We start from the raw sequence: 24,995 nt of genomic DNA, 5'->3' as shown, positions 1-24,995 counted from the left end.
ATAAATCTACATAAATCAGGTCATGAAAGAGATCTGAAATTCATCACTTATTATAAACAAAGTTGTAGCTTGGGTGCTATATTCAGACCACATGAAATGAACTTCTTTATCAGATGCCTGTAAGAATACACAGTACAGTGTTTACCAAAAACAGTTGTTGATTTGATAACAATCAGAGATACAATATTTTACTATAAGAAAAATATTAGGCTGTACTTCTAAGTTTTATTTAAAATATCTGCCCTTGATTTTGTTTGAAAAACTTAAGAGTTAACCATCTAATGAAAATTCAGGAAAATAGAAGAAAAAAAAAAAAAAGCACTTCCATTAAAAATGAAGATGATTCAGAAAAATTAAGTAAATGAGGAAAATAATAAACATTTACCCTAAAACAATGCAGTCTGTCTAATTAAACACTGCCATATGAATGTCTTCTAATACTGTTTCCATATCACAGAATCACAGAATCATCCAGGTTGGAAGAGACCTCCAAGATCACCTAGTCCAAGTCCTCCACTAAACCATATCACCAAGCTCTACATCTAAACATCTTTTAAAGACCTCCAGGGATGGTGACTCAACCACTTCCCTGGGCAGCCCGTTCCAATGTCTAACAACCCTTTCAGTAAAGAAGTTATTTCTAATATCCAACCTAAACCTCCCCTGGCGTAACTTTAGCCCATTCCCCCTCGTCCTGTCACCAGGCATGTGGGAGAACAGACCAACCCCCACCTCGCTACAGCCTCCTTTCAGGTACCTGTAGAGTGCAATCAGCTCCCTCAGCCGCTCCTCATAAGACTTGTTCTCCAGACCCTTCACCAGCTTCGTAGCCCTTCTCTGGACTCACTCAAGCACCTCCATGTCCTTCTTGTTGCGAGGGGCCCAAAACTGAACGCAGTACTCGAGGTATGGCCTCACCAGAGCTGAGTACAGGGGGACAATCACTTCCCTGGACCTGCTGGCCACGCTGTTTCTTATGCAAGCCAGGATGCTGTTGGCCTTCTTGGCTGCCTGAGCACACTGCTGGCTATAAATATTCAGCCGACTGTCAACCACTACTCCCAGGTCCTTCTCTGCCAGGCAGCTTTCTAACCACACATCTCCCAGCCTGTAGTGCTCCTTGGGGTTGTTGTGCCCCAGGTACAGGACCCGGCACTTGGCCTTGTGGAACTTCATACCGTTGGCCTCGGCCCATCGGTCCAGCCTCTCCAGATCCTCCTGCAGAGTCTTCCTACCCTCAAGCAGATCGACACACGCACCTAACTTGGTGTCGTCTGCAAACTTACTGAGGGTGCACTCGATCCCCTTGTCCAGATCATCAATAAAGATATTAAAGAGAGCTGGCCCCAGTACTGAGTCCTGGGGGACTCCACTGGTATGTTTCAGTGCACCTAACTGTATACATACAGAAGAGACACACATTTGTTATCAACTACAATACCTCTTTTATCACCAACTTCTCTTGTTTTGACTCATGGCTGGAGGAATCAGCAATTCATAATTCCTTGAATTTGAGGACTATGAATGGGAATGCTGCATAACCTTTATCAAAATGGATAACGGCTTTAACCTTAACTTCATGCATTTTCTCTTGCCACCTCAGTCTTCTCATTCCTTTAATATAAAATGAAATGAGAAACATTTGAAAATGATGCATTCAAAGTTTTATTTGTAAATTAAATGTAATAAAAATTTTGTATATATGCTTTTATGAAATAGCCTGAAAATCAAAACACAAGTTAAAAAGAAATAAAAGTTCTACACATAAGAAGAATTAACTACGTAAAAAGATAATTTCACAGCCTAATTTCCTGTATATACTAGAGCAAAAACAGCAATTATTACAGAGTAACCTATTCAGTTATTATTTTACACATTAAGCAGATTACACTGCATTATATAATATAAGACTGTTTTGGTTTATTATACATATTATTGGTGTTTAAACTGCACAGTAAATTTCTCTATTGCAGACATTCTAGCCGTACTTCATCTGTTTGGAAATAGATAAGTAGAGTCAAATATCTAGCTGGCTCTTCCAAATAGTTGACTTCATCTGTCTATGATTCATCTGCTGCTGTGTAGGCATCATATTTTAGCATTTACACAATGCAGAGGCATGCAGGCAGCATCATTATTAGGGAATTCTGCAATGCTGTAGTTTAAAAAAAAAAAAAAGCAGCTTGATATCAGGAACAACGTAGCGCATTCAAGTCCCAGAGTTCCTTCTACACATGCTCCTGCTCCTTGGTTGGGATTGCTCTTATTACCTTTGAGATCACTCCCTCTCTGTTCACAAGAAAGCCCCATATAACACAAGTCTCCAGCTGCACTTTGTGTGGGCAGAAAGGAGAAGTGCTGTCCGTGTTGGATGGAGTGTTCTATCACAGGATGGTCCTGGTAAGGACCAGTGGCCTAGATTAGATAGCTCTTCACAAACTTCAGTCATGTTCCCACTAGCAGTCTGGGTGATAGGGAGACAAGATGATTTGCTTACTTTTGGCATTGGATGGCCAAACCACACTGTGCATATAAAAGTATGTATGTATGCCCGTGTTGTATGTATAATGGATTACTTGCAGTTTCTTGCTGGAAAGGAAAACAGGCACGTTTAACGCTGAAGGAGGATTTTCTCTGAGATGGGATGCAGAGAGTTAGGGAGGATCAGGGCAGTGATCACAGAAGTGATCCTTTCCCACCACTCTGCTCTTGTGAGGCCGCACCTCGAGTACTGTACTCAGTTTTGGGCCCCTCACTACAAGAAGGGCATCAAGGCCTTAGAGAGTGTCCAGAGAAGGGCAACAAAGCTGATGAAGGGCCTGGAACACAAGTCCTGTGAGGAGTGGCTGAGGGAACGGGGGTTGTTTAGTCTGGAGAAGATGAGGCTCAGGGGAGACCTTCTTGCTCTCTCCAACTACCTGAAAGGAAGTTGTGGGGAGCTGGGGGTCGGCCTCTTCTCACAGGTAACTGGTGATAGGACTAGAGGGAATGGCCTCAAGTTGTGCCAGGGGAGGTTTAGGTTGGAAATTAGGAGACGTTTCTTTTCAGAAAGAGTAGTCAGGCATTGGAACAGGTTGCCCAGGGAAGTGTTGGAGTCACCGTCCCTGGGGGTGTTCCAGGAGACATTGGACCTGGCACTTGGGGACATGGTTTAGTGGGTGACATTGGTAGTAGGGTGATGGTTGAACCAGATGATCTTGGAGGTCTTTTCCAACCCTAATGATTCTGCGATTCTGTGAAAGGGAGTATGAGTAGGCGTGAAGGAAGTGGATTTTGGGGAAGATGTGCAGGTGCCCCACACTCTGTCAACCTTCTGCTCTTCACAGGCTTACACTACAGCAGCAGCAGAGGAGCAAGGTCGTTGCCACGTTCCACTGCCAGCAACATCCCATAGTTTATCAGGAATACAGTGTACATTGCAGGTGGGGTAAGTTGTAGCAGCTTTGTTCAAGTTGACCCTGCTTGAACAGGGCTGTTGAGCTACATGATCTTCTGGAGATCTCTTCCAACTTCCCATAGATCAAACATATCCAACTGTGAGATGAATAGGTTCACACGATGCTGAGTGATGAATTGGCTCAACAGTAGAGGTCAAAGGGTTGTAGTAAATGGGTCTATGCCTTGCTGGCAGCTGGTCACTAGCAGTGTTCGCGGGGCTCAATTCTAGAGCCAGTTCTGTTCAATATTTTTATCAGTGATCTGGGTACAGGAGTGGAATGCATCCTCAGCAGGTTTGCTAATGATACCAAAGTAGGAGGTGCTGTTGACTTTTGGAGGGACAAGAGGCCCTTGCAGAGGGATCTAGATACACCAGAGCATTGGACAGTCATCAACGGCATGAAGTTCAACAAAGGAAAATGCCCGGTTCTTCACCTGGGACAGAGTAATTCTGGACACCGGTCCAGATGAGGGATGAGTGGCTGGAGAGCAGCTCAGCAGAAAGGGATCTGAGGGTGCTTTAATTATAAAACTAGTTATATTTTGAAATTACAATTTATATTATATCAAATTTTAATCATAAAATTAATTATATTTTTCTTCATATCAAAATGTCTAACTGTATTCAGCCTTGTGTGCTTTTAACTTTAAGCAAGCATGTATTTCCATTAACAATTTACAAGAGACAGAACCAGAGTGAGCTACTTGCCATATACTGCTTAAAAAAAAAGGAAAATCTGAAATATGTAATTTTCAGCAAAGCAGACTTTGGAGTAAAATTGTGGAATTCTGCCTGAAGCTTTTGGCTTATGTTTGTGCCATCTTTACTTTGTTGAATTTAAATAACTTGATAAATTGATTAATTTAAATTACTTTAGAAGATCAATATAAACTGATTTGTGGAAGCTGCTGAACAGTAATTGAATTTAAAGTCCTCATCTTAAACACTCTGTATTCTATCTAATCTCATTGTGTTGTAAAAGAAGGTTTGATACCTAACTTAACACACAGTTGAACACCATCACCTTCCATTTCCCTCCATCCACAGATAAGCATCCAACTGCAGCTGTGAAAAACTGTGTGCTTATGTAATAAAGTATATAAAGTATTTTTATACATCAGTCATTTTTTGAATGTAGCAAGGAGCAAGTGTACTGCAGTCATGACCTCCATCTAATTTAGATTCCTCTAGTGTTATATTTTACTTTCCCAGTATTTCAAAGTGGAAAAGCTCCTTGCTTCTGTCAAGAAGCTTTCTCCAGAGGCTTAACTGAGCTTCAATCACAAGAAAAAAGAATGGAAAATTTTGAAAACATTGAAAATCAACAAAGCAAGTTTTTATTACTTGCTTGGAACTAGTGAAATTATGAAAACCATTCGTAAGAAGCATGGGAGGGTTTAAGCCATGTTTCATGTCTGACATGAAAGAGGGGAAGTCATTGAGCAGCCAAGAGTGTTATTTCTCACCACTGCAGTCAGAGCAACACTGAAGTATATAAACTCTTCTCAGCTAGTACTGGATGACAGGAATTTTGAGGTAAGTTTTGAATGCTTTTGAATTTAATGTTTTGAGGAAAGAGAATAGAACTTGTGATCAGGGTTCCAAATGAAAATGAAAAAAAAAAACCACCACCATCACCTATATGACCACAGAGGCATGCATCCACTGATCTGAAGATGAATAGTCTCATATTTGATCTTGAAACTTTACACTGTTTGGTGTTCTAAATGAACAATGCTCAATCACAATATTGCCTGGAAAAAGAAAGACCTTTTTCAGGAAACTTGTGCATACTAAGTACTTACAAAGCAACATACAAACTAATTCACAGTCCACTTCTGCAGGTATTAAGGAAAATAAATGCAAATACAACATGGAAAAATCTGACAGAAAGTTTTACAGAAAGTCAGTGTTTAAGATGAAAATAAATTTCAAGTAAAGAAACCCAGGTCTCCCTAGTGCCAGGCAACCTGAGAGTATTTACTGTGGTAGTCTTTGACAAACATTTTTACAGAAACTCTGAGGAAAAAGCAAAACTTACATGTTAATATACAAATATATATTGTTTACATATTTATTGCATGGTTCTATTAAAAAAAAAAAAACAACAACTAAGGGTCCTGGTTTATATGCACAAATAAAGTAAAAATACAAAATAGCATTAGAGATTACTATATTGAAGCATGGTCTATTTTAGAACAACTTTCAGGAGTATAAATTACCCAGAACATCAAAAATGTAAGTTAAAATCTGGAATTCTGTGTGGAGGTTTTCATGGGTGTTTTGTAAGTTCAGTGATGTTGATAGCTTAAATGATAGACAATTTGATTTGCAAGGCTTTTCCAACTCTAAAGTGAAAAATAGAGGAAACCAAAATTAAGTTCTAATAGACAGAATGCTCTGTTGTCTAATATAAAACAATTTGAAGATATATGCTTAAATTTATTCTTTAAACATATGAAATGAGCAACAAAAAGTCAGGTATGGCAGACATTAGTTGAAAGATGTTTGTATAAAAGATAACTGAGTATGTTAACATCATTTCATTTTATGCATAAGAAGTTATTTTTTGGACTCAGCTTATCAGTTTTCCCATTTATTTTTTCTTGCTTAATCTCCCTTGTTTCTGTAATCTTGCCCTTTTCACAACACACTATATTCTACCACTATAAATGCCCATAATGTTTTATAGATTTTGTAACTAAAAACAGTGTTTTCCAAATAATGACAAAATCTATAAAACAGCATGGACATTTATAGTGCTACCATATTTAACATAAAAATGGTAGCAAACATCCCTCAGCATCTCCTGTTTGTCGGAATCCCTGTTGTATGCTCAGTTCTGTAGAATTCAGCTCAAAATCTGTGTCTTTTCCACTGCAATTGGTTTATTTGCTTTCAATGTGTAGAAAAAAAGGTTTCCAACCATGGATAGAATAAATATTAACAGAAGCAGTAATACATCCATAAATATGCGTGCATTTTGGAAAAAAAAAAATATATGTTAGGATATGATCCATCCCTTTCATTTAGCAGGGCATAGCTTTTCAAATGCAAATTGGAAAGAATAAAAAAATGATGAGTTATGCTGGACATATGCTTGTTAATATTCTGTTAGTGTGTTTATTTTAAGGTTTGTGATACACCAACAGATATGTGGCAAACACTGGAAGCACTTGTTTCTGCCAAGAACTTCTTAAATACAAGAGCAGAACATGAAGCCATGGAACCATGTCTATCAGATCAAGTTGACAGCTACATTCATTTCTCTTCTTCTCAGTATTTGAGTATATGGTGGCACAGCTTTCAATACCTGCTTCAAGATGCATCATTTCCAATTCCTCTTTCCGCTAATTTTCCTTTCATTTATGGAAATGCAAGAGAACATACTTCTCACCCTTGGTGGGAAGAGGTTCAAATCCAGTGTCGAGTTCACGTCTCACGCCTTTCTGAAAAGCCTTGTGCTTTTTTCAATCCATTTGCCAAATTGCCTGTGTTCCTCTTCTGCAACTCCTTGCTGGAGATACTCATTTTATTGGGTGCCCATGGCATGGTGCTGGCAGGGGGCTTCAGGGCTCCTCTGAGGGGCTGCCCCATGCGAAGACACAGCTACTTCCAGCCGACTTCAACAGCCCCACCACAGGGCACGGCTGGGCCCAGCAGCCATGGGTGAGCACCTCTGAGAAAACATATATGAGAAAGGTTAAAGAATGTTACACAGCAGCTGTGAGAGAGGGCAACGAGAAAGAAAGCGAGAGAAGCAGCCCTGCAGACCCCCAGGTCAGTGCAGCAGGAGGGCATGAGGTGCTCCAGGCACGCAGCAGAAGTTCCCCTGTGGCCTGTGGAGAGGTCTGTGGTGGAGCAGGCTGTTATGTCCCTGCCCCCCCATCAACACAGACATGGCTTTGGCAAGCAACAGCAAGCAGTGCAGTTTTGCATAAGGTAAGTTCAATATAGACTGCCAAATAATATAGAAACATATCTTTATGCATTCCCGTTTAATGTGCTGAAATCAAATGTGCATCACAATTTGAAGTATTTTTTGTTAAATCTTCAAGTTTGCTGCACTTCCTTTTTTAAAATGAGATCTGCTTTGTCAGGAAATAATAGAGTCCTTAATATACCTTCTTTCTTGGAGGGTGGGGGGGGGGGCATTTAACAGAAGGTTGGGCAAAATTTAGACAAAATGCACAATTTAGACAAAATGCACAGATTCAAAATGGTCCTCCTCTTTTCTATTGACTGCATTCCATTGACTTTTTCAGTCTTAGAGGTCTGAAAAATAAGTGTGGATAAAGCAGTCTGGACTGCTGTCACATTCTGGGTTTAGATGGCATACTGGATGTCTAACTCTGCTTTGGCACCATGGCAAGCTGTCTGAATGTGTTCACTGGGAAACTAACTGAAGGTGAGGAAGATGGTCCAAGAGGCTGAAAATGCAACAGTGTGGTTCTTTGTATTTGCAGAAAGAGAAGAAAAGAGGCTTTGCACTCCTTTCCATAAGCCAAGTAAGAAGCTTGAACAAGTGTAAAGGAAGAAGTGAACCACGAATCCTTTCTGTAGTCTTTATTTTCTTTTTTTCTTTGCTCTTCCTTTTTCATTCTGAAACAGATTAACAGTGAGCTACTCAGCTGAGCAGTCTTCTGGTTCTCAGTTGGCCCTTAAATCAGCTCTTTGTACTGTAAGAGAAAAACTGTATGAGGGCAAATCCAGAGACTGTGAAGCAAATTAATTTTTTAGACTAATTTGGTCCCTTACATGATACATACATGTATGAATAGGTGACTGCTTTGTGCTTTGTACCTAACAAAGATCTTCATAGGAAACCTTTTTTTTTTTTTTTTTTTATTTTGAGGTTCAAATGAGAGGGTGAGGAGACATTTATACACTTAACATAGAGACAAAAGAAGGAAAAACACTAATCTCGTAAGATGCAAACTGAAATGGGTGAAAAAAAATAGGTTCTCTGAAATGTTAACTGTCTTGATAGTGGCCCCCCCCTCCCCCTTTTTTTTAACGGTGGTTTTTCATTCTTTATTATCATAAAAAGGTAGACTTCCGGTTACTTGAGGAATGGATGGCAGTGTCTTACACTGAATGAAATAATGTATTATGACTGTTATTGTAAATGTGCATGGTTTTATTGACATACATACTTCAGTTACAGACCTTGTTTTCAAAACTACTGTTGCCTTCACAATTTTGAAACTTAAGTTGCACCCTGCCACAAAGTGTAAGCACAGAGTGCAAATATGCAAAAGCGGTGAACTTGTTTTGCTTCCACAAACTCTTCTATGTGTTGTAAATTGTAATATGTTTCTTGTTTTAAGTGAGCAGCATGCCTGTTAAAGGCTATAGAGCCCATTTCTGCTCTTCATTGACAGTTGCATTCCTACTGAGTTTCTTTTGGTGACCCTGGATAGACTTATATTTAGATTTAATGAACAATTCTGTGAGTATCAGACGAGAAGGCAGAATAATGTTAGCCCTCCACGTCAGAGCTACACTTGCAGGGCACACAGAAATAAGGAGCAATAAAGTATATTTCAACCACTAGAGAGCACAGATATGTCAGTCTCAGTACACACAGAGAGCTGATCTTTGGAAAGGACTACTGCCGGTTTTATATAATTGCTTTTCAGAGGAGAACCACAGAGTGTTTTCACTGAACATAAATGAAACACCTTGGCATCCACTGAAGCAGACTTGGACTGGGAGAGCTGGCAGCCTCTCACAAGAAGCAGTTTTGTTGAACTGCCTTTGAGGAGTTTGAACTGGCAGTGCTGTATTCTGGCTGCAGGATAACTTGGCCAGGAACATTAGGATTTCCCCTAACATTAAGCCATTAAAAAAAAAAAAAAAAATCACTTCCTTCCCTCTCACCCCCATTCAGAAGAGGAAACTCTTTTTTACTGCCAGACTTGCTGAGTGTTAGTCCCTCATGAAAGGAGCAGCAGAATTGAAACAATTTAAGATTTGGTAATTAAAAAGTGGAAGATATAAATTAAAATTATATTAAGTAATTCATACTTAATGAACTAGCAGATTTTATTTTACAGTCACAATGTTCAGAATGAGGAAGGAAATCCGAGATAATTAAAGACTGATAAGACATGGGAGAACAGCCTGCAGAACACAGGCTGAAGCACTGGTTTTGGTAGGGGAGGAGGATACAGGTCTCAGTCACCTGAAAGCCATGAATTGTGGGTCCCAATCCAACAGCTTGGAAATAGTCTTTTGCAAACCCTTATCAAAAATTCTCTGATGAAATATATATACATATATATAATGTAAATGCTTAGCATTATTGTGTCTTCCTTGGTCCTCCATCTTGAGTGTAGATTTCATTTCCCAGAAAGGTGCATGGCAATGACACTGATGCCCCACTAGTGCCAAACATAGTGGAATAATTAGTTTTCCAGTGGTACTTTTATTTATATATCTCAGAAAAGGTGTTTTTTTTTTAAGTAATCCTCTCTTCTTGTTTATTTATTTTCCTGATGAGGCAACTGCTGATTTGCACTGAACACAACCCCCATTTAGAGGCTGACCACAGCCCCCATTCCCTGTTCCCTGCTCTTTCCATTGTATTTTCTCCCCCTTTTCCTTTGAGGAGGGAGAGTGAGAGAGTGGTTGTGGTGGAGTTCAGCTGCCCAGCTGGGTAAAACCACCACAACTCCATCTTACTGGAAAAATTTGTAAATACACTTTCTCATGTATCAGCTGAGTTTTTAATTATAGTTTTGAATAAAATTCATTCAGAATTATTTAACAAGTCCATTTAAGTCTTGAAGGTGATTATAAATTGAGCGTTAACTGATTTGTGCAAGCATCCTTCAATTATCAGCTTTAGTCTGTAATGCTCTAGGCTGTTATTCACATTTTCCACTTCTAGATTATGTTGGACTTCTCTCATAAATTCTGAAAAATGATGAAACCTATTTGTGAAACTTATAAAACTTTGGGTTGCTGCAGTAACTCTGGAGTTTAAAGCTTTGGATGTTTAGGATGTATTGCCAAGAATCCTGGGGCTGCAGTAGAGAAAGAGACAAGTTGCAGAGAAAGAAGTAACAAAGAAAACAATACAGTATTTCTCCATGATCTTCCTATGTTGCTAACATTGGTGACACCCCACTGCTCTTTCCTAAGATAATCTCATTAACATCTTTTTCCTATTCTGAAGAAAAAGCATCCTGTTTTAACAAATGATTTTTCTCCCGGTATCTAAGAACTTGAACTTTGTCTCATTAGGGAGTCCTTTACTCTTTCATGCACCTCTGCGCGCTCTGACACCTCAAAATACATTTCTCGTTGCAATAGAAGTTTGATATTAAATAAGCAACTGTTACAAGAAATAAACGATAAAAGCCTGCTCAAGTCCTTGGAAATACTGAAATGTTGGTGCTCCCTCTTGTGGTTTAACTGAAAGAAGAAAAAGCAAGTTAAGCGCCAAGCGTGCCGATATACTGGCTCCTGCTGCAGGAGCTCAGCTGGGGATTATTACATGTTAAGAGGAGAAGCTAATTTTGCTATGAGAAATCGTCATTGTCACCTGCTTAGATGATCAAAAAGTGCCAAACGCCAAGAAGCCATCCTTTCCTCTGCTGCTGGCAATGGCCAGCTGGCAGAAGGAGGTGCAGGACAGAGTGTGCTGCTATATTGCTCTTCTTTTTCTCCTCTGTATGACACACAGCCATCCACCTGCAAGGATTGCACATCCACTTGCAGGGTTTGAATCAGAATCAGGAAATTTTGTAAACTTGTAAGGCCTTGTGTTTATGGACAAATGTTTTGGGCAGTTTGGTTAGTAATCAGTTGCTGGAAACCCTTGTGACATCAAGGATCTATTTCTTGAAGAAAGCGTTCAACTTGTGCATTCCTAGAAAACCTAAAAACATTCACTTAACCACAGTTTTTATTGTTGTTGGTAATACAGTTTCAACCAGTTGTTCTGCTATCTCCTTCTAGCTTTGTTTAAGAGCTACTGGACTTCAGTAGTCTTTTTTTTTTTTTTTTTTTTTCTCTTCCCACAAGTGTTTGAGGGGATCAAAAAAAAAGCTATCGATCAGTAACTGAAAGCACACCAAGCAGGCTGTGTCCTAGGCTAGTGAATGGGAGTGGCACTTTTATTTTCAGACTGTAAATTAAACATAGGACTGATTATTGAATTTCATAATAATAATTAAAAAAAAGTGAAATAATTTCAGTAGAAATGCTGAGGTCAGAAAGAACCATTTTTGCAGTGCAAAAAAGTCCTGAAGGATGTGACCAATTGGCCCTACTGAACATGTGAACTGACATGGCAGTGTCCTGTTGTTGCCAACATAACTCTCACGTCATTGTCCAGCCCTCTTTAAATGTAAAGGTTTATGACACTCAAGTTTTCCAAACTGTGTTTAACCAGGGATGTTCAACTAAATCGCACCAAGCAAAATCAAGCTGTCATAAAGTTCATGTGTGGCACTAATTGCAATTTAACTGCATGGTTATTACAAGAGCTTTTAATTAACCCAGTCATCATTCTGTGGCATACAAATTGTGCATAATAACAGCATGCTGAGTATAATGACAATGGGTCTGTCTGAACTGTGAAAATCGTGAGTTTTATAATTTTATGAGATTTCCTTTTATGCCATTAAATATTGTGCACTATCTGTTTAAGAAAAATGGACCAAAGTGGGGAGATGGGAAGAAAATAAAAAATCCTAGTAAGTTGCTTAGGCTTGTCTGTTTTAAAATTTTACAGTGGTCTTTAATTCTTTCTGAAATTCAGTGAGATTTGTAATTCTCTTTAGAATAATTTTTTTTTTGGTGACTCTTTCAGTCTCACTTTCCTCGGGGTATTTTCAGTCCCCTTCAAGAATCATTTTATGTGCTTTTAAAGGATCTTGTGTTTGTGGCCAAGAAAAATGCTCAAATTTTTGTGCAAATGTTCAGTGTTAATACCTTTTCAGTGCAACTGGAGGGCAGGATGATAAGAATACATTCCGATTGGATATTGCTGCAAAATGATCATTTGTTATCTCATCAGTGAAGTGAGAGCAACCCCCTTCTCCCTAAGTGAAGATTCAAGTCTGTGTCTCCAAGGACTGACAGTAATAGCGCTGGATGAATTTTTTACAGCCCAAAGGCTAAGACTACTGAGACAATGTGGCTGAAAGGCTGTTAAAATCCTTCTGGAATGGGTGGAAATACAACTAACCAGCATTACACTTGTTCCATGTACACTTTCCAGATACTTAAAGAATGCATACAAGGAACAGTAGACATTATTATGGAAAAGTGTGCTTGCTTTTTTTTTTTTTTTTTTTTTTTTTTTAAGTGTATCATCAGCTTTACAGTAGAAAATGAAATTCTGACATTTTAGTTTTAAAATATTTGGCTCACAGACATAACAGGCATCTGAAGGTAAGATAGTACTACATGACTTTTTAATGTGCACAACAGCTCACTGAAAAAACTATGTGACAGTGAAGACTGGGCCAGTGAGGAAGGCAAAAGTACAGCGGGCATCCATGTACAGTTAATGGTTTGAATATGATATAAACATGACAGCCACCAGTGAACAGCTGAAAAAAAAAACAAACTACCAACAAGCAAACAAACAAAACAACAGATCAGGTTCAGGTGGGTGAGTGATGCAAGTGTAACGGGTCAAACAAAATGAAGAATCCAACACCACACAAAGCTGGCCAGGCAGGCAGTGTTCCCAAGGTTTTAAATAAAAATAAAAAATAATAAAAAAGAGAAAGGTAACAGACAAAGACATCATCAGAGTACCTGCTTGTACCTGCTGAAGTAGCTCGCTCTTCAGAAACTCTGTCTGAAGCAGGAAGTGACTTTGCTAAAGGTTAGTGAGCTAACTTTCAGCTGCAAGAGATGTTTGCTATCATTAATATAACAGCTCTCAGCAGTGTGACTACTGGCCTGTACTTCTTTGTGGGAATGGCAGAGGTGTGTGTGGTGCTGTACAGGCACTTTTTACAATTTAACTAATGGTATTTTCAGAATATTCCATAGATATACATATATGTAAAGTTTATATAAGATTATTTTTTTAAAAAGATTTTATATTTGAATCTAAGGCCTATTTGTAAACATATCGGTGAATGTAAAATTCCCAAAATTATGCAATGCATTTCTTTAGACATTCACTCAAAGTGAGCAAACAGAGAGTAAGGTCATGAGATAGTATTTTGAAGCAACCATAAAATGTATAAAATGTATAAAATGAACATTGTCCATACTGTAAAAACTACTGATTTTCTTTATTTGTTCATTTTAGTTGGAGTAAAACATACAGACATTTTATTTTAATTTCAAGGAATATAGATTCTCCTGCCTTCCTAGGGGAGCAATACATATGGAGCAACATATACATATATTTTTTTCAGTTTATTATAACTGGAACTAAATATCCCTTTTCCTTTTTTTCCTTTTCCTTTTTTTCATTTTCCCTTTTTCCTTTTCCCTTTTCCCTTTTCCCTTTTTCCTTTTCCCTTTTTCCTTTTCCCTTTTTCCTTTTCCTTTTTTCCTTTTCCTTTTTTCCTTTTTCGCTTTTCCAAAGGACCATCACTCACCTCCTTAGAGCCTATATTAGCTGGTAAATCGCTGACACCATGTTTCTCTGTCCCTGACAGGCTCACACCCTGCAGTCAGTCTCTGAGAGTGCCAGGACAGCTGTGGCATCTTTTTCAGACATCCAAGGTCCAAAGTTGTCACGACCTACACACCTAACCTGTGCCTGTCATGAGACAGATGCTCCTTCCCAAACACCTGGATCTGACACTCATTGTTTGTTAAACCCTTATTTTTATTCTTGACAAGACAAAACTTGTTAAAGAGTGTATGGCAAGCTAGGACGGAGGCAACCCAAAACATCAGTTGCTTTGTCATAAAAACTGATCACACCCATAACACTCCCATGCCAGTGTCACTTCAGTGGACAGTATGAACAAAGTGAGTCAAGTAGAACGCCAGAAGTATTTTTTTAGATTGCTGTAGAGTGGCTGAGGAGAAAGACTGCTGCAGCGGTTGGAAAAATGCCACACTTACGGGGCAGGCTCGCACAGGGATAAGTGAAGCCTAGAAAGAGTGTGGAGGGGGAGAGGGGGAATGGGGGCCCACTAAAGCTAAGGAAGAGTGTAGGGTAATCTGCTCTGAAGAAGAACTAACGGGGGAAGCTGTGGAAGCGTGAGGGAGATTTGAAACTGAATTTGAGGGCAGGAACACATGTAAGATACTCTCCAGCAAGATACTGATTCTGCTAGGAAATGGTGAGGTGAATATTTAACGTTATGTGTAAGGTGTATCCTGTTAGCCGTATGTCCAGAGGTAACTGTAAATTCATGCACCTCATGTGAAAGGGATTAAAATTACATATTGGACACCTAAATGAAGACACATGATTTACAACCAGAAAGGACTTTTCACCTTCAGCTTTACTCTCACTTTCTATTCATAAGACTTATTCATATGTAGTAGTAATTCTGATTCTTTCAGAATTTTTTCTAAGCTAATAATATTCAACAAGTCCCACATTTTTACATCAGAGTTACACCATCGTGCATAGCAGCAAGGAAAGCCATCAAAACTGGATACATTCACTTAATTTTAAACTTGAAATGTATATCTTAACCAACAGCATATTCGTTTTTAGGTGTAAAGGTGTGTGATACTCATTAATGTGTATTATTGCAGCTTGAAACATAAGATTCATTTTCTTCCTCTGTTCTTGTATTTGGAGATAAAAAGTGCAGCAGGAAATTATGATCCCTGTTGTATAACATTTGTACCCTTCCTTCTTTCTTGTAACAGCAATTTTTGTGTTTGTGTTTCAAAAACTGGATACCTATTGTAGAGCCCAGTGATCTCCTCAGTCCCTTTTGAGAAGGTTGACTACTTATCAAAATGGAGTTTTAATAAATCACATGCAGTGTTAGTTTTTCGGTATTGCATACATGCTAGGTTAAAGAAGATATGTGCCCTTCAGTCTCCTTAACATACTGTCTGACGTGATCCTCACCATGAAGTATCTCTTACTTAATAAATATGTATGGCACTAATTATTTTTCTTCAGTGACTAGGAAGAATAATGAGCTATGAACATGAACTGGTATTGTCTATAGCACAAAATGCTATCACATTTTACAAAGAAGAAAATGGGAATTCATGTGAACCTGTATCTATTGACATCTGGATCAGAAAACCAGGCATATAAAATCCCTTGATATTGTCAACATCTATGGTCTGAATCATTAAACATGCATCTTGGATCATTAAATTTACATCTTGCAAAGTTGTAATGCAGGTTTCCACCATGCTAAGTGTTCACTATATGCTCTGAGTAACTGTGCTGAACGTGCCATAATAATTCATCAACCCTGAAAGAAATCACAGAGTTCAATACATATTAAATATGTGATTGAGGTGTAATACAGAAGAATGGAAATACACTGCTGTTCACAACACATTGTGATCTCTGATGTTACTGTCACTGTCTGCATAACAATACGGTTTCTTGAAAAAAAGCAAAAAAGCCACATTCAATAAAATACATGTGGTGACTTGCTTATACCCCTTATATTCCTTCAAAAGGAGTGATTTTGTTTGTTCTTTTCTTTTATAAAATGAAATAGAATTGTGTTTACTGCATTCATTATAGACATACTGTTGACAAGTATGATAATTAATGGTATTTTTTGCAGCTACTCTTTATCATATGTCCACAGACTTTCTTTCTTATTAAAATGGACTTAAACTGAATTGAGGGATATGTAATTTTTTTTATTATTTTTTTTTTGCTTACATATGTTCTTTTCTTCATATGACTATTTTTCTTTTAGGTGAACAAGGTATGTGGCCCTCCTGTAAGGAAGCCTGCACAGTCTCCAAGTTGCTCTTTTGATCAGAACAAAGATAATGAAGGGCTGAAGATGTTCTCAAGAGACAGTGAAGAAACCCTTGCCAACAGAAGAAAGTAAGATATTAGTTTTACAGCCAGAAAGAAAGAATAAAGTAAGCCATTAATTTTACAACAGAATAGCTTATATTCAATGCAGTGGCATGCAATAACAGCTGCAAAGAATGAAGCATTTCAGCAACACAGTCTGCTCTGTTACATTTTGGAAAGAGTCATTTTATGACTTTATGACTTTATGTTTTCCAGTATAATGGACGTATGAGTGGGGTCATTTGGTGTGTTTTGAAATATTAAAAGAGTGGATAACTAAAATATGAATATGAATATCAGTTCTATGTGTAAATTTTCAAATTACTTTTAAATGGCACATAATGGCGTATCGTTGCATCTGTCAAGACTTGATTGTCCCTTTTACCAGAAAACTGTACAAATTGATCAGACAAAAAATATGATGACTTCATTGTTACATACCTTTCTATTGTGAAAAATTAGATAAATAAGTATTTAGGGTTAAGTGCTGAAGCTCTTGTTGAAACAAATCCTCCTGATTTTTTTCTTTGGTTCTTTAGCCAGTACAGAGTGAATTCAGGTGACTGCAAAGACTTAGGTATTTGATTTATATCTGGTTCAGCATTATAGCGTAAACTTTCTGTAACTTCGTAGGAGCTAAGTGTTTAAGCTGCCGTTATATTCAGTGGGGAGGAAGACTCAGTTCAGCTGCCCACACAACAGCATGAGTTCAGTGACATTTGAGGTTGCCCTAAGGCATCCCAACTGATCTTCTGCTGCCCAGAAGGATACAGGTGTCCTGTAAGTTTTGCCATATGTTGCAGCCTTGTGCAGAAATCCTGGATAGCTGAGGGCACCTTAAAGGCCACCAGATATTCCATCTTTAGACAAATGAATCAAGTTTTTAATGCCTGTAAGGAGTAATTGCACTGTAAGGAGTAAGGATAGTATTACTGGTGAGATTAAAGGCTCTATTAATGCAAATCGTATGAGAAGGAAAAATCAGAAATTTCATTTTCATCACAGTATCCACTAAAGTACAGTGATAGTTTCTTTGGCCTATTTTTCTTTCATTTCAGTTTGCAGTGCAAAAGGAGACTGAAATGTGAGAATTCCAAGGAATAATTGCTTCTTTCTGATGTCTGGAGAAGCAAATGTGCCTCTGAGCTTCAAAGGCAGACCATTCTAGCTAGTTCAATGTTCTTCATGTTCCTAAGCAAGTTCCTGATGTGTACTCATTGCTAGCACTCCGCAAACATAAAATGGTATTCTAATATCTCAATTCATCCAGGACTGATCCATGATTCAAAAAATTAGTGTATGGGCTGACCTCAGTGAGATCTTATGGGATACCAGAGGCAGTGGGAAGCACAAAACAATGTTGTTTTCCAATGGTTTACCCCGTCTCAGAAGCTGGAACCACTTTATCGCTTGCAACAGGCACTACACCAAAAAGATGGGGGATGTAGAATGAGGGGAAAAAAGTTTTTGAGATCCACTGGCAGAGATTTCAATTTATCAACTTCATAGTTTATATCATCTTCCCTTGTTACCTCCTGGATCACCTTTTTCCTTATTAGTCACAAACACTTCATATTTGTCTTTATATTTCCATGGCAACTGTAACAATTCCTCACACAGAAGAGCAACTTCAGCAACCCTTACAGCCTGCTTTTAAGGAAGCACGATTCTCCCAGTCAAACTCCACATTTTTTCCCTTCTGACCTGCTTACCTCTGGCAGCAGGGTTGCTCTCTGCAACTTTCACAACTTTTAGCAGAAACAAATAGGCTTCTTCCAAATAGTGGAGGCTTGATCAATGACAATTATCTTAGGAAAAAAACAAGTGAACAAAAGGACTCCATTACATGTGTGACTCCCAAGAGTTCCCCAGTTTCCTAATGTTTCTCAAATCCAGCTGCAGATGAAAGCTTACATGAACATGTACATTAAAGAACAATGTACATGTTGGACTACCTCTGCCTGAACTTTTCCTAAATTATTTTCACCATCAGAAACACCATCAATTTAAACATCAACACGGTATTTTCTAGCACTATGTGGTACAAGAAGAAAAGGAAATTCCACTTTACTTTTGACACTTAAAAATGTCAGATGAGTTTTTAAAATTGCGAAGCAGAACATTACAAAATAGCATACAATCTTAAAAACATATAATGCTTTTCCCTCCAAACCTTAGCTTTGCAGCCAGGTTATAACAAGGAGAATAAAATTGTAAGAACAAAGATAAACAAAAAAGAACATTGCCAAACAAACAGATAAGAAATATTTGTAGCTTGCACTGACTGCAATTGCACATTTGTGCTCAGCTGCCTATAATTACATGCTATCTGGGCTAAAAGATGTTGATGTGAAAATTGACATTCAAACCATCTGCCCTTCTAACTACTTTGGTCAGACATCTACAGGGGCTGAAATCAGTTATTACTTCTGTATTAACTTCAGCTTTGCCTCAGGTTGTATCTGCTAATAAACTAAATAACTGACCTTTCTGTTACAACGCAGTTTGGGATAAGATATTTTAGTGGCTGTATTTATTTCCATTTATTTATAATACATGGATTGATTGTACAGAAGAAGAAATTTCAACTATTTATTATGAGAAGACTTTAGTCACTAGACTTCATCCAGAACATAAACACAATGCATAGTCAAAATCAAAATCAGTCCCCCTCAATGGGAAATGGAGGAAATCTGCAAACATATTATGCACACTATATGCAATTTGATGGATGGAACAATACATGATACAACTATCCATGGTTGGGAAAGGGCAGATGAATCATATATACTTAAAATAAATCGTGCATATACAATTACATGATGAATAGTCAAAAATGACCCTACCTCAGATTTTCAGAACAGCAGTTTTAGACAGTAGTGCACTTAGATCACCTTAAATAATCATAGTAAATCTGAAACACTGTGCTTTGTGTAGAATATTTGCCCTACAATTACAATTTAAAAGTGTACAATTACAAATCAAAAGATTATGTAAAATTACTCATGTTTTATCTGTGTTAATTTTGAGTAAGCAAAAATTAAAAATTTAATTCCATATGCCATTTTAGATCTATGTTAACTAAATGTAATGAAACGTCTAGAACTTTTGGAGCTCTGTTTTTTTTTATTTTATTTATTTATTTATTTATTTATTTTTACAATTCCAGACAGCATTCAAGAAGTTAACATAAAGAGAATCTTGCTGGCTTATAGAGCATTGAGTACAGCATTTGTCAGTACCTTTCTTCTTTGTGCTTGCGGGTCATAGATAACTCAGTGTACTGTGATATTCAAAAGCAGAATAAATAAGTATTTTAATTTTTCACATCAGGAATAGATGTCCCAGGAAGAGATTTTCAGTACATAAGCAAACAATTTATAAACAGAAATATCACAATCCAGTTACAAACATACAAACTAAAAAGTCATTCATTTATGTTGATTTAAGTGCAAAACCTTATAATTAGCTCTGGGCAACTTGGCAATTCTTTAAAATAGCAATACATAATTTATAACTTAGCAGCATAACACGATAAAATGATGTCTTTTTTCAGACAGTAATTTAAATATCCACTAAATATTTAACATCTACATCTTAAACCCATCCTACCTAAATCTTGAATTACTCCATAACTCTAACCAATACTCTTTCTAGTATTTGTAGGACTGTGTAGGATACTAGTTGGTAGTACTGAAAAACAGATGACATTAATATACACCTGTTTTTTTTATTTGCTATGCTTTCCTTTGGATCATTTTTTATTACATTTATACAAGTGTAGCATTGCAAGCTGTATCAAAATTATGCAAGAAAATTTCATGATGGAGGAAAATAACTCCTGTTCCAGAGCATGAATAAATCGTTTAATTTTGACAATAAGAGTATCAAGTCTGTAAACTACAGAAATGTGTCAGAGAGAATCTAACTTAGGTAATAAGAAATTGACAAATTGATTTAAAACATCATTGGAACCAAGAGAGAACATTAGAAAAAGCATATTCTGTATCTTCTTGTAGCAATGCACAACAGCATAACTGCTTAATGTTATTGATTGACACTGTCTATTGTTTCCCGTGTTCCTCTGTGCAGAGAATTTATCAGCCACCTCCGGCTCTACAGAGCCTTTTACGGCGGGCTGGCTGATCAGCTGTGCGGTAATGAGTTGGCAGCTGCTGATGGACTCCCGTGTTGGAATGGAGAAGATGTTGTAAGAAGGTACCTTTTTCACTCACTTTTGTCTTTTCTTCTGTATTTCTCATTGTTCTAAATTAGTCAAGTGGAATCAAGTGCATTGTTTCTTTGGGTATATGTCAAAGCCCATTTGGAAAAGAAGTCAGCATGGGTTTCCTTCTCTCAGGCCTCATCTATAAATAGAATTAAAAAAAATCTCCCTGTATTTATGTTTTAAAGAAAAAAGAATCTTACTGGTCCTCAGACATTTCTGCTTCAAATTTATGGAGCTTAACCATATGCTGGTTAGGAAAAGATGGACTGGCATTTACAAAATATAGTTGGAAGAAATGAATATGGATTTTTCTTTTAAAGGATGATTTTTATAAACTGCTCCTTTTAATACAGTTTGTGATATCAGATAAGCTGCTTGCTTAAAACTTTCTCTGGCTCTGAAGAATGAGCTAATCTCTTAATGTATGTGGTGTCTCAAGAGAACACTATAAGTTAAGACACCAAGATAAAATGTTTTAAAGGTGAAACACATGTATTGTTTTATGTATGCACTAGCTTGGGAGACATCACTCAGTAGCAATGGCAAAGAAGAGATAAAAATAAACTGCTAGGCTCCTGGATGCATATCTCTGGAATCGATATGTTTCACAACTTACAAGACACTATCATTTGTGAATGTCAGATGGATTTTCAGAGAAATGATATCTGTGTTTTTGCTTTATTGCTCTCATCAAGAAAACAAGCATCTCTCTGAACTTTTTGTGGTGACAGATGAAAATATTAAGAGTTTTTTTGCAATTACATTTTATAAAGATCATGCTCTTGTTACCAAGGTTAGGTAGTATCAAAGAAAGTGGGTAAAGGCTGTAAAGGTGTGTTAGTAAAACAGGAGATAGCTGGTACTAATCAGATCAGGCAGTGACAGTCTGCATCTTCAGCATGGGTTTATGAAAAGCAGGTCCTGCCTAACCTTATCTCCTTATGTAAGAAGAAGATTATAGGCTTAGTAGATGAGGCAGTTGATGTTGTCTACCTGGATTTTAGTGAAGTGTTGGATAATGGTTGTCACAGTATTCTCTTGGAGAAACTGACTGCTCCTGGCATGGACAGGTGTACACTTTATTGGGTGAAGAACTGGCTGGATGGCCGGGAGTCATAGTGGAGTCTAATCCCCTTGGCAGCCAGTCACCAAGGCTCAGCACTGGGTCAAGTTTTGCTTAACATTTTTATCAGTGATCTGTTTGAGGGAATCAATGTACCTTCAGTAAGTTTGCAAACAATACTGAGTTAGGCAGGACCACTGAAGGTATGAAGGCTCTGCAGAGGGATCTGGCTAGGCTGTGTCAATGGGCTGAGTCCAATCGCAAGTCACTCAGCAAGACTAAATGCTGGGTGCTGCACGTGGGTCGCAACAACACAGTGCAGCAGTATGGGTTTGGGGAAGAATGACTGTAAGGCTGCCCAGAAGAAAAGGAGAGAGTGGTCAAGCATCGGAACAGGCTGCCCAGGGAAGTGGTGGAGTCCCCATCCCCTGGTGCTTAGGGACATGGTTTAGTGGGTGACATTGATAGTAGGGTGATGGTTGGACCACGTGATCTTGCAGGTCTTTTCCAACCTTAGTGATTCAATTATTCTGTTTAAGAACGTGGATGTGGCACTGAGACATGGTTTAGTGATGGTACTCAGTAAGTCAGTTTGATGTTTGGACTCAATGATCTTGAAGGTCTTTTCCAACCTAAATAATTCTATGATTTTATGATTCCGGCATCACTAAATAGGTTATGTAGGAACTATAATGTATTGATTAGTGATGTCTAAGAAAACAGTAGATATCCTTTCAGCAAACAGCTACAGATCTGCTTTTGTTTATCATCTTGGGTAGTCCAATGCTTTGCAAGCACTAAGGCCCAATAAGTGGTTTACCCTTGGTACTCTCGTTGTCCTAATTTGTCAACAATCTTCTCAGGATGAATTATCCTTTCTTAGATATCTGTATTTCAGATTTAATTTCAACTTTACATCCTGGCTTTTATTTTCATTCTTTTCCCCAAATGAGCTGTAGTACTCCTACCAAATGTTTCAGTAAGAATTTGAAGTAAGCATCTTGTAATTACAGACTTTCGAAGAACAAATTTCTTGTATTCTTATTTTTGTACGCACGTGGTCTTACTATCAATATGTTATATATTTTCAAAACTATATTATTATACAGTACTATTAAATTTTAGTCATTATATTATTATATTGTTACTATTATTACAGTTATATTTTAAGAAGTATGATTAGAAGCTTTAGTCCTTGTACATCAATGAAACCGTTCATTAAATTCTAGACTACAGTGTTTTTTAAAAGTAATTTTGACTGCAATATTTAATTAGCACAATTTATTTGTGGCTCAACCTAAAAATATAGGTGGTGACAAGAATTCCATATCTTAAATGAAAGACCACCTTGATCTTAATTTAACTTATATATTTCCTTACTAAGGTATTTTATTTTTATATACAAATATATATTATTTTTATATCGACTTTATCTCTAAATTTTAATGTTAACTTTCTGAAAGAGCTAACAGTACTATGTAGGTAATATTTAGAAGTAGAGAGAGCCGATCAAAGCCAGAAGAGCAGAATGCTCTGAATTGCTCTAGGTTATCAGCTGGAGCTGAGACCTGTAGATTAGTTTTCACAGCTCAACACCTCTACTTGTACACTATATCACGATGCATATTATTCTGCTTCAGTAGCTGTATGACTGTTTTCTCACATCTGTCCTCTTCCTCCCATTCCTCCCATTCGTTTTGCCTTGTTACTCAATCAAAATGTCCTATTGTCTTTTTTTTCTTTTTTCTTTTTTCTTTTTTTTATTTGTTCTTTTGTAACTGAAGGGGAAAAAAGTCCATCCTGCACATCCTGAAATCATTTATTTTTTCTTATTAATACCACTGAATTGCTAAACTATGGAAAAATGGGCACTTTTATTTTTATACTTAGGCAGTTTTGTGTGCTTGATATGAAAACAAGGCACATGTAACACAAGAGTGCAGGACAGGAGCACATATCAGATGTGTGGTGCCTGAAGTATTCTCTTGGGTTATGGAAAGTCAAACTATGTCTCAGAAACACTTTCAACACACCTAAACAAACAAATTCTGCAAATTTAAACACAAGGAGAATGTGTTCGAGCAAGAAAGGTTCCTAATCTGTTCCACATATTGTGCTGGAAGATGACAGTTGGAATGGATCAATGAATCAATCAGCTAATTGATTGCATTAGCAATCAAGCAGCGTTGGAAGTGATGGTGTTTGAGGATATTTTGAAGAGAAATGAAGATGTCAGGCTTTGGGAACATAGACTGGAGACAGTGATCCTAACCACCGTGCAGACAAAACAATTTAGAAGGGAAAAAATGAATATAAATAAAAAACAAGGCAAGTGGTTCAAAATCATCTTGATGAAATTCAGCATAAACCCAGTTACAGGTTTTTCAGGAAAACTGTGGCAAACTTGAAGAGTATTCCCAGGAGCATTATGAGAGCAATCAAGAATCTAGGAAACTCAGTTTACATAAAAGGAATGAAATACCTGGATCTGTTTAACCTGGAAAAGAAAGAGTGATGGGAGAAAAAACAAAGTGCAAGCAGGCTGTTGCTAAGGGGAAAGAAAGTATCTGTTATCTGCTTCTATAATGGTTAGGATACATAGCATGTAAATTATGGCATGATTAAATATTTGGGAGAGATTTCTACTCGTGAGGATGATAAGCAACAAAAACTGGTGGTTTGGGGTCTGGCATTTGCCTGCGGGAGGATGTTTAAGAACAGGCAGAGCAAGGTAGTGCGAAATAATGCAGCAAAAAACTATTTTTCCTTAGAGATACTGAGGTGAATTGGATAACCTCTTAAGAGCTCCTTCAGCCTTCTGATTCTGGATCTAGAATTATCTGAATCTTGTGTTGCTCTACTTCTGTTCTCATGATCCCAGGATACTGCGACATTGTAGAAGCCATAATGGTGTGAGCAGACATCATCTCTCTCTCACACACACACACACTTAGTGAATTTGTCTGTGCAATGTTCCTGGCAACTCAAGGAGAGGAGGGGAAATCTGTATTGTCCACACAACTTAAATGGATTTTATCTGTTTTGACATTCTTCATCTCTCTCTGGCTTTGCTTTCTATTTAAAAATCATATACCATAGCTGTTGATGACTGAAATTTTGGCCCTTCCATAGGCTACATAATACTGCTGGTGCATGTGTATCAGCACCTGAAGAGATTACTAAGAATGTTTGCTGTATCTGTGTTTAAAACCGCAAGCCTGCAAAGCCCTGGAGACAGAAGATGGATATGTTAAAAAAAAATATATATTTTTTTTTAAATCTTTGCTTCTCTTTTTTCTCCTCTGTGCGTTTT

The 24,995-nt window shown here is 37.6% G+C and overlaps 1 protein-coding gene and 1 long non-coding RNA gene across 10 annotated transcripts in view; one reads left to right on the top strand and one right to left on the bottom strand.

Annotated features, from left to right (window-relative positions):
- GPC5 (glypican 5) overlaps positions 1–24,995 on the top strand; it is a 783,354-nt gene that overhangs the window by 128,703 nt on the left and 629,656 nt on the right. For all 9 annotated transcript variants that reach the window (XM_035319367.1, XM_035319357.1, XM_035319400.1 and 6 more), the window contains exons 4-5: positions 16,285–16,418; positions 20,484–20,609. In XM_035319367.1, coding sequence (XP_035175258.1) covers positions 16,285–16,418; positions 20,484–20,609 — 260 coding nt within the window. The remainder of the gene's footprint in view (positions 1–16,284; positions 16,419–20,483; positions 20,610–24,995) is intronic.
- On the bottom strand, positions 12,789–21,749 carry LOC118162972. Its single transcript, XR_004748751.1, has 3 exons — positions 21,613–21,749; positions 20,627–20,758; positions 12,789–13,008 (listed from the first exon to the last, which is right to left on the bottom strand). It is a non-coding gene; the product is annotated as an uncharacterized LOC118162972 (long non-coding RNA).

Source organism: Oxyura jamaicensis, chromosome 1 (genome assembly GCF_011077185.1).
Source record: "Oxyura jamaicensis isolate SHBP4307 breed ruddy duck chromosome 1, BPBGC_Ojam_1.0, whole genome shotgun sequence".
NCBI classification, from domain to species: Eukaryota; Metazoa; Chordata; class Aves; order Anseriformes; family Anatidae; genus Oxyura; species Oxyura jamaicensis.
This window is presented reverse-complemented; position numbering and strand designations above follow the sequence as displayed.